Source organism: Mustela nigripes, chromosome 13 (genome assembly GCF_022355385.1).
Source record: "Mustela nigripes isolate SB6536 chromosome 13, MUSNIG.SB6536, whole genome shotgun sequence".
NCBI lineage: Eukaryota > Metazoa > Chordata > Mammalia > Carnivora > Mustelidae > Mustela > Mustela nigripes.
The window spans coordinates 61,168,004-61,183,311 of NC_081569.1; the positions used below are offsets into that span (position 1 = coordinate 61,168,004).

The 15,308-nt window shown below is 52.6% G+C and overlaps 1 protein-coding gene across 4 annotated transcripts in view; it reads left to right on the top strand.

Moving 5' to 3' along the window:
* The window catches only part of CAPN3 (calpain 3), a 50,564-nt gene extending 35,589 nt beyond the window's left edge, over positions 1-14,975 (top strand). The window contains exons 9-24 of one of the 4 annotated variants that reach the window (XM_059372616.1): positions 1,608-1,685; positions 2,427-2,587; positions 3,650-3,819; positions 4,210-4,221; positions 4,893-5,101; positions 6,101-6,137; positions 8,019-8,036; positions 10,860-10,973; positions 11,923-12,000; positions 12,374-12,431; positions 12,526-12,590; positions 13,057-13,125; positions 13,219-13,297; positions 13,482-13,598; positions 13,882-13,940; positions 14,322-14,975. In XM_059372616.1, the coding sequence (XP_059228599.1) occupies positions 1,608-1,685; positions 2,427-2,587; positions 3,650-3,819; positions 4,210-4,221; positions 4,893-5,101; positions 6,101-6,137; positions 8,019-8,036; positions 10,860-10,973; positions 11,923-12,000; positions 12,374-12,431; positions 12,526-12,590; positions 13,057-13,125; positions 13,219-13,297; positions 13,482-13,598; positions 13,882-13,940; positions 14,322-14,348 (1,351 nt within the window). In that variant the 3' untranslated portion in view covers positions 14,349-14,975. Of the gene's footprint in view, positions 1-1,607; positions 1,686-2,426; positions 2,588-3,649; positions 3,820-4,209; positions 4,222-4,594; positions 4,673-4,892; positions 5,102-6,100; positions 6,138-8,018; positions 8,037-10,859; positions 10,974-11,922; positions 12,001-12,373; positions 12,432-12,525; positions 12,591-13,056; positions 13,126-13,218; positions 13,298-13,481; positions 13,599-13,881; positions 13,941-14,321 lie in introns of those variants that run through there. The other 3 variants (XM_059372617.1, XM_059372618.1, XM_059372615.1) reach the window with 3 other exon arrangements.
* The last annotated feature ends 333 nt before the right edge of the window (positions 14,976-15,308 follow it).

Below are 15,308 nucleotides of genomic sequence, written 5' to 3' on the forward strand. Positions count from 1 at the left end.
GCTCTTCAGCCTCTGGGCTTACCTCCACCCAGGGCGCCATCATTGCTGATTCACTCAGCTCTACCTTCACTTAGCGTCACTGAGCACTGGCTGGACAGCAGGCACAGGTCTGGGCATTGAGGCTGGCTCCTGAACAGGCAGCCTCCCCGGAGAGACTGGGATAATCTGCTGACTCTAGTCTTCTTATGGCCTCTTGCAGACACTGACCATGTTCCTTCCCTCAGCAGTGAAACAAATCCCCACTTCTTCTGTGCCAAATAGGTGGCAGGCCCCACGCTACTACCTGGGAACTTAGAAATGAACAGGGAAACATAGGCCCTGCCCCTGTGAATGTCAAGTTCCAGTGGGAAGGACAAAACAACCACTAATAATGAAGATAAAGCTCCTGAAGATAAACCCGCCCCTCACCTAGTTTGGGTGGGATATGGGAAGAGTAGAAAAGGTTGTGGGAGAGATTGGCATGGGATCTGGGCTCTCTGGTCTGGGAAGGCCCGTGGTGCCCCATCAGCTGTCCACTGGCCCAGGCCACCCACCGGGACCCTCACTGTGTTCTCCAGCCCCATAGTTTGGTGTCCAGCCTTAACCCACATCCTACCAATGCCTCCACGCAGGGACTGCTGACAAGTGGGCCCCATCTCTGGATCACTCAAGGAGACCACGCTCCCTGCTCTGGGTCCCTCCTTCTGCTCTCCGGAACCTCCGTTTTCCCTCGAGCATTCCCTGACCCCAAGCCCTTCCGCAATCCTTCACCTTGCCAAGGACAACCCGGTTTAGCTTTATTCTCCTCAGCATGCCTGAAACACAAATGCGCTTCATTTCCTCCCTCCTGGGGAGAGTGTGGAAGACCAGCCAGCCTTTAGAAACACGCAGCCAGGCTATTTCCTGGGGTGATAGGAGAAAGGAAATGTTTACATGCTTGGTCTTTTTCTTAGAACTCAGACAGTTACTTATTAGAGGGCAGGTGCTGTTCTAAAACTTTTGCATGCATAATTTCATTCATTGCTCATCGGAGCCCTCTAAGTAGATGATAATACTCATTCCACTTTTGCAGTTGGGGAAACAGATGCTGAGAGGTTCAGTGACTTTCCCAAGGTTACACAGCTAGTACTGGTAATATTAAATGGAATCCTGGGGGACGCTGGGGTGGCTTCGTCAGTAAAACGCCTGACTCTTGATCTCAGCTCAGGTTTTAATCTCAGAGTTGTGAGTTGAAGTCCCATGTTGGGCTCCCTGACTACTTAAAAAAAAAAAAAAAAATCTAAAACCAAGTGGAATCCAGTCATTCTATGTCCAGAGATCAACTTTTAAAGTGTGAGGAGGGATTTAAAAGCAAAACAAAATAAAACAAAAAAACCACCTCAGCCCTCAGAAGGATCAAGCCCTTACAAACCCATTTAAGGTCTTATTCCTATGGATGGTGGGAAGCCATTATTGGGTTTTACACTGAGGGGATCAGATCAGATTTCCAATTTGATGCTTCATGCTTGCTACAATTAGAAGGTGAACTACTCTTTCAGTTTTTTTATATTCCTCTTGCTACTCCTGTCCCAACCTACATCAGGCCTCTCCTTCTTCTTCCTTCCATAATACCTCCATTTTCCCTCCAGTTGGAAGGACTGGAGCTTTGTGGACAAAGATGAGAAGGCCCGTCTGCAGCACCAGGTCACTGAGGATGGAGAGTTCTGGTGAGTCCAGAACCCAGAGGGACTCCAAAGGGTAAGAGATGAGATGGGGAGCTGATTTCTCAAACCTCAGTGCCTGGAAAGAGGCCATCAGACCGCAGCCCCCAGGAGATCTGGGCCCTATTCTCCTCCAGTCCGAGGCCCAGCAAGGATGGGGTTCTGCGAGGAGCCAGCCCAGTCACCGTGGTGACTGAGCCTGGGACCAGGCCAGCATGATGTGGCTCCTGCCTCGCCCATGCCCCTCTGTGGTACATGCCACTCCAGCCACTTGCTCCCTGGCCTTTGTGGAGCTGTCTTCTAGCCAAGGCAGCTCTCCTTTGCTCGCCCAGTGCCACGCTCACCCTCACTCTGATCGTTTCTAAGTGGCCCTCAACTCTCAGCTTAAAGGGAACTTTCTTCGGGATCTCTGTTTTGCTTGCTTCATTGTCTGTCCTTCCCTAAACTGTCTTTCTGCTAAGCCCAGCGCAGTGCTTGGGTCCAGTGCAGAGGGACACGGTTCCATTGGAGAACTGAATTGCTGCCAAGCTCTCCCACCTAGGACACAGAAGTCTGAATCATTACCGGAAGAGATGGTAGTATGGGGTGGAGACATGAGAGTGGATAGTGTTCACCCTAGAGAGGAGTGACAGGGTCCTCTCTGGCACCACGCCCAAGTTCGTCTGAATGGTCTGATCGTGCTTAGCTTGTCCCCGAGTCTTACCTTTCCCAGCCTCCCACACGGGCCTCTCTCTTCCAACCTCTCAGGATGTCCTATGACGATTTCATCTACCATTTCACAAAGCTGGAGATCTGCAACCTCACGGCTGATGCCCTGGAGTCCGACAAGTTGCAGACCTGGACGGTGTCTGTGAACGAGGGCCGCTGGGTGAGGGGCTGCTCTGCCGGAGGCTGCCGCAACTTCCCAGGTGGGAGAGGCTCAGGGTTGGGGGAGGGCTCCAGGAGGAACTGAGCCAGTACTATGTTCTGGGAGTATCTGATCTTATGAGACCCTCCCCATTTTACCAAGAAGGAAACTGCCATGCCGAGGAGTGTGCAGTAGGGAGCTGGTAACAGCAGGACACCGTGTCAGGAGGGTGCTGCATTCGTAATGCTGAGGGTTGGAACTGAACACAGAATTAGCCTCAGCTGCAAGGCTGCAAGCCAGAGATGAAGAAAGCTGGAGCAAGTCCCAGTGGGGGATATCGAGGGAAGAGGGCAGATTCAGGGGACAGGATATTGGGAGGAGTCCCTGACGAGTGACTTCAAGTTTCTCAGTTTGGGGAAGCCCAAGGGAGGGTGTCAGTGTCACAGCATAAGACACACAGGAGAAAAAGTTGGACGTGTTGTTGGTTTTACGGTGGAGCTGGCTGTGGGCTTGTAGGGAGGGGAGTTGAGCTGGGGACCTGGGGAGTTTGAGGCCCCTGTAGAATAGCCAGGTGAAGATGTGCCGTAGAGAATTGGTTGCATGGATTAGAATGGTTCTTGGTGGTATGACTAGAAGTCAACATGTATCTGTGGAAGGACGGAAAGAAGGGAAGAGGAAGGAAGGAAGACAGGAGGAAGAGAGGAGGGGAAGGAGGGACGGAGGGAGTCTGGTGGAGACGGGGCTGGGGTCTACATCATCCTTACGCAGGGACAGCCCAGGGGGTGCAGAACAGTGGGGTGGGAGAGAGGCCTGAGACCACAACCCAGGGGCCAACAGCATTTCAAGGGCGGGTGAGGAAAGGGAAGCCATCAGCAGAGAATGATAATCACAGCTCGGAGAGGGAGGAGGAGCCACACAGCCAAGCAGGGGGGCTCCATCTGCAGAAAGGTGTGGGCTACCCACTGCTCCCCCCACATCGTTTGACAAATGCCTGAATCACTCCTTCTGTATTTATTGAGCAGTTAGGGGCAGGAGATCAGTAGGACTCCTCTGTCTTACTCCTCTTCCTGCCCGTTCCCTGAGAGGCACATCTGAATGCACATTTCCTTCCTGGGGGGCACAGACACTTTCTGGACCAACCCACAGTACCGTCTGAAGCTCCTGGAGGAGGACGATGACCCCGACGACTCGGAGGTGATCTGCAGCTTCCTGGTGGCCCTGATGCAGAAGAACCGGCGGAAGGACCGGAAGCTGGGGGCCAACCTCTTCACTATTGGCTTTGCCATCTACGAGGTGTGCAGTTCCTGACTGGCTTCCGCCCCAGACACTCCAGCCACTGACACACCACCCCAGATACTCCACTCCACTCCTGGCCTCCAAGGCCAGGAGCAACACATTCCTCTGAGTGGAGGGTTTGGGGACTTCCCCAGTACTCAGTGTCCCCTCCCAGAACTCCTGGTATCAGGCCCACTTGTGTCAGAATCTCCTAGATATTTGCTACAGGAGCAAAAACCCGGGATGGAGGAGTGGAGTGGGGCTGGGGCTGGCCGGATCAGTGGTGGGAAATCAGGCTTCTGCATGCATTCCACAGTGGCTGGCTTTCCCGTCCCACGTGCATTTCATCCCTGTGCAGATGTGAAATCCACAGAATCTGAGCAGCTTCTTTTTCTGTTTTTCCTCAAGGTCCCCAAAGAGGTATCGAAGCGGCAGCAGTCAGCAGTTGTGCACAGCGTTGCCCGGGGGTCCTGTGTCCATCAGTGGCACATCGGGAAGCTTCCTGGTGGGGTTTGAGGGCAGGACTATGATAGGGGAGGGTCTTGCCTGTGTCACGAACTCCAGAGAGGGTGCATCAGGGTGATCTCCCGACTGTCACCGTCACGATGTGCCCTCTCTCCCACTAGAGACTGTCACACACATGCTCTCAGACATTTATATTCATATCTCACACACACACACACACACACACTTGCTCATACTCATACACATTCACACTTACAATTAATACACTGTCACACGCATTCTGAGGGTGACTGCCCTCTTTGGGATGGAGGAATCGCCTCCCTCAGACCCCAGCCAAGGCCCCTCTGCCTCCTTGGGGTCCCTCCTCAGCCTGGAGGTGATTTGGAACTGACCAGCAGCAGTTCTGGTAAGTGGCAGAATGATAGACTTGACTTTCACTTCCGAATCACAACAGAAAAGGAGGAAGAAATGGGGTAGGAACTCCAGGGATGTGGAGCTATTTGAGGCATTAATCATGACTGTGAACTGGGTGACCAGAGCCAGGAAGAGACCCCTGGAGGGGGACTGTAAGCAGGACAGGGCATCCTTCTCAAGGAGCTCCATCCCTTGGCTCTTCTCTCCGTCAGATGCACGGGAACAAGCAGCACCTGCAGAAGGATTTCTTCCTGTACAATGCCTCCAAGGCCAGGAGCAAGACCTACATTAACATGCGAGAGGTGTCCGAGCGCTTCCGCCTTCCTCCCAGCGAGTACGTCATTGTGCCCTCCACCTATGAGCCCCACCAGGAGGGAGAATTCATCCTCCGGGTCTTCTCCGAAAAGAGGAACCTCTCAGAGTGAGTCAGCCCCCTTTGCCCCACCTGTCCCTAAAAGCCCATTCCAGAGATTGGAGGCATGGGGTGGCTAGACCGGTCCCCTCTAGGAGTCCTGGGATATGCTGACCAGCAGAACCCTGTTCCTCTGCTCCTGAGCCACTGGCCACATCTCCATTCAGTCTGTCATCCCACAGTTATTTATTGAGCACCTACTGTGTTGCAGGCACTTTTCTTCTAGGCTCTGAGGATAGGGCAGTGAATTGAACAAAGAAATCCCGGCCCTCATGGAGCTTAACATTCTTAAGAGGAGACAACAAGACCTGGGGAAACATACATATATGTGTTAGAGGGAGATAAGTGATAAGAAGAAAGAAAGAGGGGGGGGGGATGCTTGGGTGGCTCAGTCATTAAGCGTCTCCCTTGGGCTCAGGTCATGATCCCAGGTCATGATCAGATCATGATCCCAGGGTCCTGCATTGGGCTCTCTGCTCAGCAGGATGCCTGCTTCTCCCTCTCCCTTCTTATGTTCCCTCTTTCGCTGTGTCTCTCTCTGTCAAATCAATAAATAAAATCTTTAAAATTAAAAAAAAGAAGAAGAAGAAAGAAAGAGAGTAGGGAACAGGGATAGGAGGCATTGGGGGTGATGGAGCCCTTAGGTCAGGTGGCCTGGGGAAGCCAGCATGGCCATATCCTGCATTTTTGGTCACTGAAGATGAGTTCATAAAGCCCAAATCCTCTGAACTCTGCCCCAAAAGAAACACAAGGCATGAGTAGGTAGCTGGGCTTGGCTTTGGGATGCTCTGGGCAAAGCCAACAAGAACCCACGTGTGTGCCCTTGGCTGCTGGGGATAGCGCCGACACAGGGCTGGTCCCCGTGGTGGGAGACATTAGTTCCTGCAGTTCCTTTGAGGTCAGTCCCGACTTGGCTCTGAGAAGTTGAGTGTCCTGAGCAAATCCTCTCTGTGCTTCCTGCCCACTCCTGGTGACTCTGACAGTCCCTCCCGTTTGTGTTTCTCACAGGGAAGTTGAAAACACCATCTCTGTGGACCGGCCAGTGGTGAGTGGTTTGGTTCTGATGTGTGAAAAGGCCCTGAGGGTCACATTCCACGATCCAGGCAGGGGACAGAAGGGTGGTGGAGGGGAGAGGCGGTATTGGCAGAGGAAGATGGGCATCTGGGGCGTGCAGAGCAATTCTTCCATATTTCTGCAATTTCTGTTTGTCGTGACTAGAGTAACAGACCTCACGGTGCTGGAGCCATGCAGTCTGCCCAAGGGCTAGGAAGCACAGAAGAGGGTCCTGGAGGGGAGTAGTGATTTGAGCCGCCAGAGGGAGGGGGTCAAGGCCATCCACGGGAAGGGACAACAAGGGCAGCAGCAGTTGGCTTGGGTTATAAGGGCCCATCTCAGATACAGAAAATACACACCAGCTCTGGAGTCAGAGTCAAAAGCTGGGTCCTCCACCTATCAGCTGGGTGATTGGGACAAGTTATGTAACCCCTCAGTTCCCTACTTTGTAAAATAGAGATAACAGAGGTGCCTTGCAAGGCTTCTGTGAAGTGGGAATCAGTGAGATCATATATGTGAAGGGTCTGGCACAGCACAGGCTCCCACACGGTTGTTATTAGTCACATGCCTTGTATCTTATGAGGTCCTTCTCCCATGCGTTAACCTCGCTTGACCCTTGCAAGATTTCTGAGATATAGTAAGGTTATGATTATCACTGGCATTAAAGTAAGGAAGAGGCTTACTTCCTTACTTCCCACTGAGCCTCTTCCAGCCAGAAGAGGCTCAGTGGGGTTAAATGGCTCCTTTGGGTTCCCAAAGCTCACAGGCGGCAGGGATGGAACTGACATCCAGATTCTTGGAGCCCAGACTCGGGCTCTCCCTGGTCACCACATGGAGACCTGCTCCCAGGGTTAGGAATCCCAGAGTTTCAAGCATAGAGTTGGCATATGTGCTGTCTCCTTGTATTAAGGAGTCTTGTGCCGACCTTGGGCCTTTGGGCCTGGTTTGTGCTCTGCGTGACTTGGGCCAATAAGGGGACAGCAAATGTCCCACCAAACTGTCTTCTGGGGAGTCACACTCATGGTTCTAATCCGCAAGAACCCAAGATCACAACCTGAACCAAAGGCAGACACTTAAGCCGCTGAGCCACCCAGGCGCGCTATTCTCATCTTTTAAACACTAGTCATCCGAATAGTGTATTTACCAGGGGTTTCAAACTCAGGAGTGTATGGGAGCTGGCATGCCACCTGACTAGGGCAGGAAGGTGGGGGTTTGGATGTCCCCAAACAGGCATATTTGCCTGTAGTTCTCAACTGATTCTTAAGCTTCAGTGTTGGAGGGACAATGGGAGTGGTGGTGACCGCGGCATCTGGAAGGTGCAGACAACAGCTGCTCTCAGCTCCCCAGATTTTTGTCATAGCGGTAACCAGCACATGAAGCCTACCACACCTTCAAGTTTTATTTATTTTTTAAAGCCCCAAACCTAGATTTCCATATTAAGTCTCTATATTAAATATTTGCAACAACAATAACAACAACAGGAAAAAAAAAAAAAAACCCAAACTCTGTAAATCAGACAACATTCATTTTTAGGCCAATTTAGGTAAGCCACTTCTTTTGGTGTTTTAGTAACTAACTTCAATTAAAAATACAAATCATTAGCCAAAAGATCCTTTTCCTTGGCAGTGTCTAGGATAGGAATGGGCTATAAAAGCAGAGTGGCTGTTGGAGTAGCTGCCAGGCTCTGGACCCAGACACTTTTCCCCTCCCTTCAACTCCCAGGCCTCTTTTGGCTCTATGTAGCCCAGATTCCTGGACCCCGGAACCTCACCCCAAGCTGAGGACCAAGTCACAGGGAAGCCAAAAGGCACTGGGTTTTCTGGAAACTTGACTTTCACTTATTCGGCATTTATTGTTTCCTTTCCTTATGCAGAAAAAGAAAAAAACCAAGGTGGGTGTAACAGGGTGAGTGGGTAGACACAGAGTGTGTTTGTGCATGTGTGTGTGTATGTGAACCTGCCTTCCCCGGGCCCCCGTGTCAGGCACTCTTTCGGTTGCTTCGCATGGGTATACTCCGTCCCCACAACGACCCTGTGAGATTGGTATTGTTATTATCCCCACTTTCAGAGGAAGCCAAGATACAGACAGATGAACTGACTTGTCCCAGGCTGCAGAGCCAGCACTGGGAGCCAGGCCATCTGGCCCCAGAGTCCTCTGGGCACCACCAGGCCGACCTCTCCTATGAGGGAGGGAGAGGATGGCCAGCCAATGAAAATAGGCCTCTTGCAAAAACCCAAAGGAGCACCCCTTCTTTCTCAGAAGTGGATTTAGCTCTGCTAAGCACGACTTGATTCTTGGGGGGAATGGCAACGGTGGTTTCTCATGGTATGGTGAGATAGGTGTGTGAGGGTTTCCATGGAGACCATCCTGGGATGCCAGCCACCTGCTCTGTAGATGGGGCTGCTCCTTCTCCCTCCTTCCTTTCCTCTGCCTGCTCCTCACTCCTCCTATTTTCTTGGCCTGCTGGGGTTGGGGTGGAAGAGGATACCCAAAGAGGCTAAGTCACTGCCGGCGCTCTTGTTCTAGGGGAAGCTCTTGTTCTAAGTCCCCTTCTAGACCTCCCATTCCAAGTGACCTCCCATTCCAAGCGCAGGCTCCTCTAAGCTGTGGGAACCAATGGACTCTGCATGCTCTGTCTAGGCAGCAGTGGGGTAGAGGGAAGAGATCTTCACCCCCATAATCCCAGAGGCTGGTTTAATGAGGAATGAGAGCTACCTGGACAGCTTCCCCTCTTGGGAACTTGGGAGGCTGTGGTAGAGTCACCAGGGCCTCTAAGATCTCCTCCTAAGTATCCTGGTTATAAGCACTCTGCTGTAAGGACACCATTGCTGATGGTGACCATGTGTGCTAAGAGCAGCTCAGGGGCCTCAGAGCAAAGCTGTCATCTGGGACCGGGGGGAGGGGGGGGCACTGTTTTCCTTGTGTGGTTTTAGAATTCAAGATTATAGTTGTCAAGCAATTCAAACTCCCTCCTACATTCCTGCTCCATTTACCCCGTAACCTTCCCATGGTCTCCAAGATCTACCGTGATGGCTAACCCTTTCTGAATTTGGGGTTGACAACTCTGAGTGCCATCCAGAAATGACTGACCTTTGGGCATCCACACGCCCATGAGGTAGTAGCCATAGGCCATCGGACAGGGTTCAGTGTTAGTGTTTATGGTGGTTCCTGGAAGGATTCAACGTAGAGGTCCTCTGAGTACTAATGCTGGTACATACCAGAGCTGATATTAATCAAGTACCTACCAGAGATTTGGCACTGTGTTGAGGGTAAAAAATGCATTGCTTTCTGTCACAACAGTATCTACAAGGTAGCTGCTATCATCATTCCCTTTCTATAGCTATTTTACACGTATTCACAGAAGTGAAGAAGTTTGCCCAAGGACACACAGCTAATGAGTGGGGAAACTGGAAGCCATGTCTGTCTGCTCCAGACCCAAGTTTCTTACTCTCACCAATCTGGTTCAGGCTCCTTACACACCAAGGCCTGTGTTATCCAGACCCACACTTGGGCCCAGAGATGTGTGCCTTAGCAAAGGTGGCCCATGGCCACCCCATGGCCACAGGCATACATTCCCCCTCCATCTGTGACCCATGCTTGCTCTAGGATCCCTGCAAGCATCAGTTGCTTGCGCAAGACCTTTGGCTTGAAAGGCAGGGCAAGACAGGGGCTTTGGGGCCTGCTGGGAACCAAAGTTCTGGAAGCTTATTTCCACAGGTCTGCCCATGGGTGCTGTTCTAGATGCATAGCATGGAAAGGCAGATGGGGATTCAGAAACTGGTCAGAGACTCCGGTTTTCCCATTGCCTTCTGCACTGCAGCCATAAGCTCTGCTGGCTTAGCCTTCTTCTGGCTTCCCCTGTGGGACGTATGTCTCCAGCCAGGATCTGCATAGCATGGCAGCTGCTCTCTACTCTTCTTGTGTCCTCTTCACTTGCATGAGCATGTCTCGAAAATATCCCTTATATTTGTGCGGCATCTTAAATGTTTTGTGGTACAATTTTATATTCGGTATCTCCTGTCCCCTTCCCCCAAGAGCCCTATGGGAAAGTTCAAGCAGGTTTTGTCATCCATATGTATGGATGAGTAACCTGAGGCCAGAGAGGACATTTCCTGTGTGTGAGGGCAGGGCTGGACCTACAGGTCAGTGTTCCGACCTCTCCCCCACTGACCATGCCACTAATCCGAGCCCTCTGTTCAGTCCTCTGCGGAGTGCTAGAGGTTCCTTGGAGGTGCCCCCCAGCTGCCATGGGTGATGTGGGTGTGCCGAGGGAAAAAAGCTCTACCCTCTTCATCGAGCGGAGCAGCTGGTTTTTAAAGACTTCAAATACACTGGGCTTCTAGGGAAATTTGATTTGAAAAGTATTTCCATTTCAAAAAAAAAAAAAAAAGCCTACAAAATATTTGAAAATCCCTGCACTAGTTCACACTGCTTTGAGCATTCTTAGCAGTTTCACGTGTGCTAACGACCCCTCAGAGCTCCCACCATCAGGAGCTAAGGAACTGAGGTCCGAGACACGTAGCGTCTTTCCCCAAGTCCCAGACAGCTTGCTAGTGGCAGGGATGGAGCTTGGACTGAGGTTCAAGAGCTCCCAACTCTGCTCTTCTCTTCACTGGACAAAGCTGCTCCAGGAGGGGGGCTGTGTCCACGTGCCCGCTCAGCCTGTAATCCCTGCTTCCTTCCTGCCCCTTCCCCACTTCCCTCTTCTCTCCAGCCCATCATCTTCGTTTCGGACAGAGCAAACAGCAACAAGGAACTGGGTGTGGACCAGGAATCAGAGGAGGGCAAAGACAAAACGAGCCCTGATAAGCAAGAGAAATCCCCACAGGTTTTTGAGCATGTGGCATGAATGGGGTGGCCAGTACACACTGGGGTCCTCTGGATTGGAGGGGCTCTGGGGGGGTGTCCCTGTAACATCTGGAGGTTTAGATATATCCCACTGATCTTTCCTCGCATCGAGTTTTCCTAAAATTGGGGGTGATGCTTACGTGAATGTCTTGGGGGTTGGCAACCACGCCAAGCCAGTCCCCGGCCTGGGAGGGACAGGGTGAGTCTGCCCGCTGGAGCCCCCAGCCTGGACAGTGAAGGAAACGGGAGCCAAAGCCTGAGATGCAACCAGCTTGAGAGGGCTCAGGACAGAGCAACTCCTGCTTCCTGGTATCCTTGAGCTCTTGACAGTGAGAGGATAGAGGACAGTGGCAGAAAAGGGGGTGGACCTCAGAAATGGAGGCCTGCAGAGCCCTGGGAAGGGTATTCTATTGAAGAGGGGAGAGGAGGCATCTAAAGCTTAGAGGATGTGGGGCTAAGGGACCAAAGCCCACAGACAAAGCCCCAGCCACATCCTCGATGCTGCAGTGTCCCTGCAGTGGAGTAGGGGTTCTCTGAGGACTTCACCCTGATGACGCAGGTAGCCGGAGGTACCCAGATGGTCTGGTCCCCTCTGTCCTTCTGGGACTCATCTGGTTGAGAAGGTCAAGCTGAAAATGGTGGGGAGGCTTTAGCTGGTGGGGGTGGGAGAGAGGGACACGGGTGGCTGTCCATACATCTGCATGGCTGCTGTAACCTCTCTGGCTAGCATGTCTGGAAGGAAGGGTCACTGGGGCCTAGAGGAGTCTCACTCCAGCTCACTAGGCTCAGCTCAGGGAGAAAAGCCTTTGTGCTGTACCTGGCTCCTGCAGCCACCTAGGGCTAGGAAGGCACCCTGGCTCCTTCGGCCCTTCATGGGTCTGCCCATCTCCCGGATCACTGGAAACCAGCTTTCCTTTATGCTTCCACAGCCCCGGCCTGGCAACACTGACCAAGAGAGTGAGGAGCAGCTGCAATTCCGGAACATTTTCAGGCAGATAGCAGGCGATGTGAGTACCACCAGTCCTGACTCCTCTCCTTGACTAACTGCTCAAATGACCAGTTATCTCACTATTGTTCAGGAGGGGTCGTATGGCTTTTGGTGGAAGCAGGGGCTACGTATGGGTAGCACAGAAGTCCACCAGTCAGGTCCGAGACCACCATCTGCTGGGGTGGCTTGGAGGCCTTCCTACCCTGAGCCGCCCAGTGCAGTCTGGACGCGGAGGGTGCCGTGTCTTCCTTGGAAAAGTCCCCGCTTCCCATGACAGGGTGGTAGTGACAGAGACCTTACACACACGGACAGCTGGCTCTTGTTTTGCAAACCACGTGCTCCATCAGGAGCTGTCCTCTAGAACGGTTATTCTCTACTCCCTTCCTCCTCAGGACATGGAGGTCTGTGCAGATGAGCTCAAGAATATCCTTAACACAGTGGTGAACAAACGTGAGTGGCTCACGCTGTGTGTGGAGGCGGGCAGGCAGGAGTGGGAGGTCCAGTTACCTGAAGAAAGCTCCTCACTCTTCTCCCTACCTCCCAGATAAGGACCTGAAGACACAAGGGTTCACGCTGGAGTCCTGCCGTAGCATGATTGCTCTCATGGATGTATCCTTCCTGCCACCCTTCCCAACCACGCTTCTCTGTCATCAGCCCCTGTGCAGCCACGGGGGCCAAGGCAATGGGGGGTGCCCAGTCAAAAAGGCCCAAATCCATGCCTAAGGGAGGACTTGAGGCCTAGGCTACTAGTCTGAAGGGGGCTGTTGGACGAGGCACAGTTGGGCAGGGCATTGGTTTGTATCCAGCCCCTAAATTCTGCCCTCACCTCAGGCCTGGGTTTCTGCCTAAGACCTGGCCCAAGCCAAAATGGTCCTGAGGAGACTTGTCCCCTGGGTTTTAGAGCAGACACGAACTCTGACTGCAGAGGTGAGGAAGGGAGGGTTAAATACCAGGACAGGGCAATGGGAGGCTACCTGGGGCAGAGCCTTCCTGTGAGGAAGTCGCAGGGACCCCTTCTCCTGGTCCAGGGGGATCTCGCTATGCGTGCCCTGTAGCCCTGACCTCCTTCCTCCAGACAGACGGCTCTGGGAGGCTGAACTTGCAAGAGTTCCATCACCTCTGGAAGAAGATTAAAGCCTGGCAGGTAAGGAGAGAAGGAAGCATGGGAGTGAAGGAGTGCGGGGGCTAATTCAGTGTTTTACTGTGTGACCTCTGTCCACAAATTTTCAATTGCCAGAAAATTTTCAAACACTATGACACAGACCATTCCGGCACCATCAACAGCTATGAGATGCGAAACGCAGTCAATGATGCAGGTGCTGGGGAAAGCAGTGGCTGTCGGGGAGCAGGGACGAGGGCTGGTGGAACCAAAGGATTGCGGGGGGCGGGGGGAGGAAGGAGTGTTTCTGGGTGACACAGGGTGGCTGTGAGGCAGGGAACAGGACAGAATGCAGGCAAGGACTCAGACTACTTCCTCCTCCCCCACCCCGTCCTCCACAGGCTTCCACCTCAACAGCCAGCTCTACGACATCATTACCATGCGCTATGCAGACAAGCACATGAACATAGACTTCGACAGCTTTATCTGCTGCTTCGTCAGGCTAGAGGGCATGTTCAGTAAGTGGGGGGCCGCCCTTTCGCGCTCTGGGGCCAGACCGCTGCAGCGGTGGGAATCTCGGCCTGGCCACCTTCCAGTCTCCTCTTTCCAAGCTGAACAAAGGCAAAGGCCCGCTTTAAGCTCCGAACGGGCTGGTGAAGGGAGGGTGATTGTGGATACCCTGCCTGGCACGGTTTTGTGCCAAAGGACACCACTTAGTACACGGTCCTCTGAAGAAAAGTCACAACAGTGGAGGGGAAGGGAGTCTGTAACTCGCCTCTGGCCTGTGTGTTCTTCCCACAGGAGCTTTTAATGCATTTGACAAGGATGGAGATGGTATCATCAAACTCAACGTTCTAGAGGTAAAGCGTAACAGAAGCAGTCGATTTACCCTGTTCTTAAAATTCCAGGTGGGAAGCCAGTGAGGCCGACTGGGGCCGGTGAACTCCTCACTTCCAAATGCTGGGGGAGGTATGGGCTAGGAAAGGAGCAGAAAGGCAAGCTCATAGGGAATGGGTCCTGGGGGGAAGGCCCCAAAGGGGTCTCAGATCGTAAAGGGCTTTTTTGCTGGAAAACATACCTTCCTAGTAGGGAAAGGGGAGCAGGCCCTAAATCGCTTCTTAGAAAATCTTCCCGGGACTGGGCATGCTGGGACTGTCCCTTTCCCGCCTCCCCCATCAGACCCTTAGGGTTGGGCTCGCTTTCCTTGGCTGCACTCTGATCTCGGGACTTAACTCTTTCAGTGGCTGCAGCTCACCATGTATGCCTGAACCAAGCTGGCCTCGTCCAAGACCGTACAGATCACTCAGGATTGCCATTTCATCCAATATATCTAGAGCCACTTACCTCAAAGGACACAGTAGCTGTGCCCCCCACCCTGCCCCGCAGCAAGCCTCCATGTGCCTCATCGGTCTTATTCCTCCTCTACTTCGCTCCCCACTCGGCCTCAGGGCATCTGTCCATCTGTCACACCCACATCCACCCTTCAGTTAAGGAATGAGAGAGCACAATTTTGTCCCTTCGCCACATACATGGAGCCAAGTGTCTGTCTGCTTCAGCTCGTGGGAGCCCAGCTGAGAGGTTTGCTCAGGATCTGAGTGGCCTCAGCTGTGAAGCAAATGCTCTCCTTAGCTTGCCCTAGGTTGTTCACAGAAGCATCCGGCAGTGGCCCTCCACGCTTCCTGTGCTAGCCTCTCCATTGCCTTCAAGTTCTCCCACCCACGGGACAGTAACCCAACTAGCACTTGGTTCTGTCTCGTCGTTTCAGGAGGGGCCTGCCCCAGCATAAACAAGCTCAGTGGAAGAGGGCTGGGTACTTCGGGGTGTCTGACCCATAAGTTCGGTTGTATTCTGAAGAAAGAGTTGATCTAAATAAAGGCATGTGTATGGCTGGTTCAGTTGTGTTTTGTCTTTTCACATTCAGAGGATCAGCCAGAGCAGGGCAGAGTAGCTTCCAGTGTTACGGTCACACTGTCAGACAGAGACAAAGACACCTATGCACACACAAACAGAACCTGGACCCCCTGGTAACCGTGTCAATTGGTATTTCTTAAACATGGGAATCACTCCAGCATGTCTCAAGATCAGCAAGGAAAGGAAAGGGAAGAGCTGTTGGTGTATCGAGTATCAAGAATAAATGGGTCGCCCTGACACCAGAGGGGCCAGTCACCTGAGTGTAATAGAACAGAGATGTATGCGTGGGTTTTGTCTCTGAGGAGTGTCAGGTATAC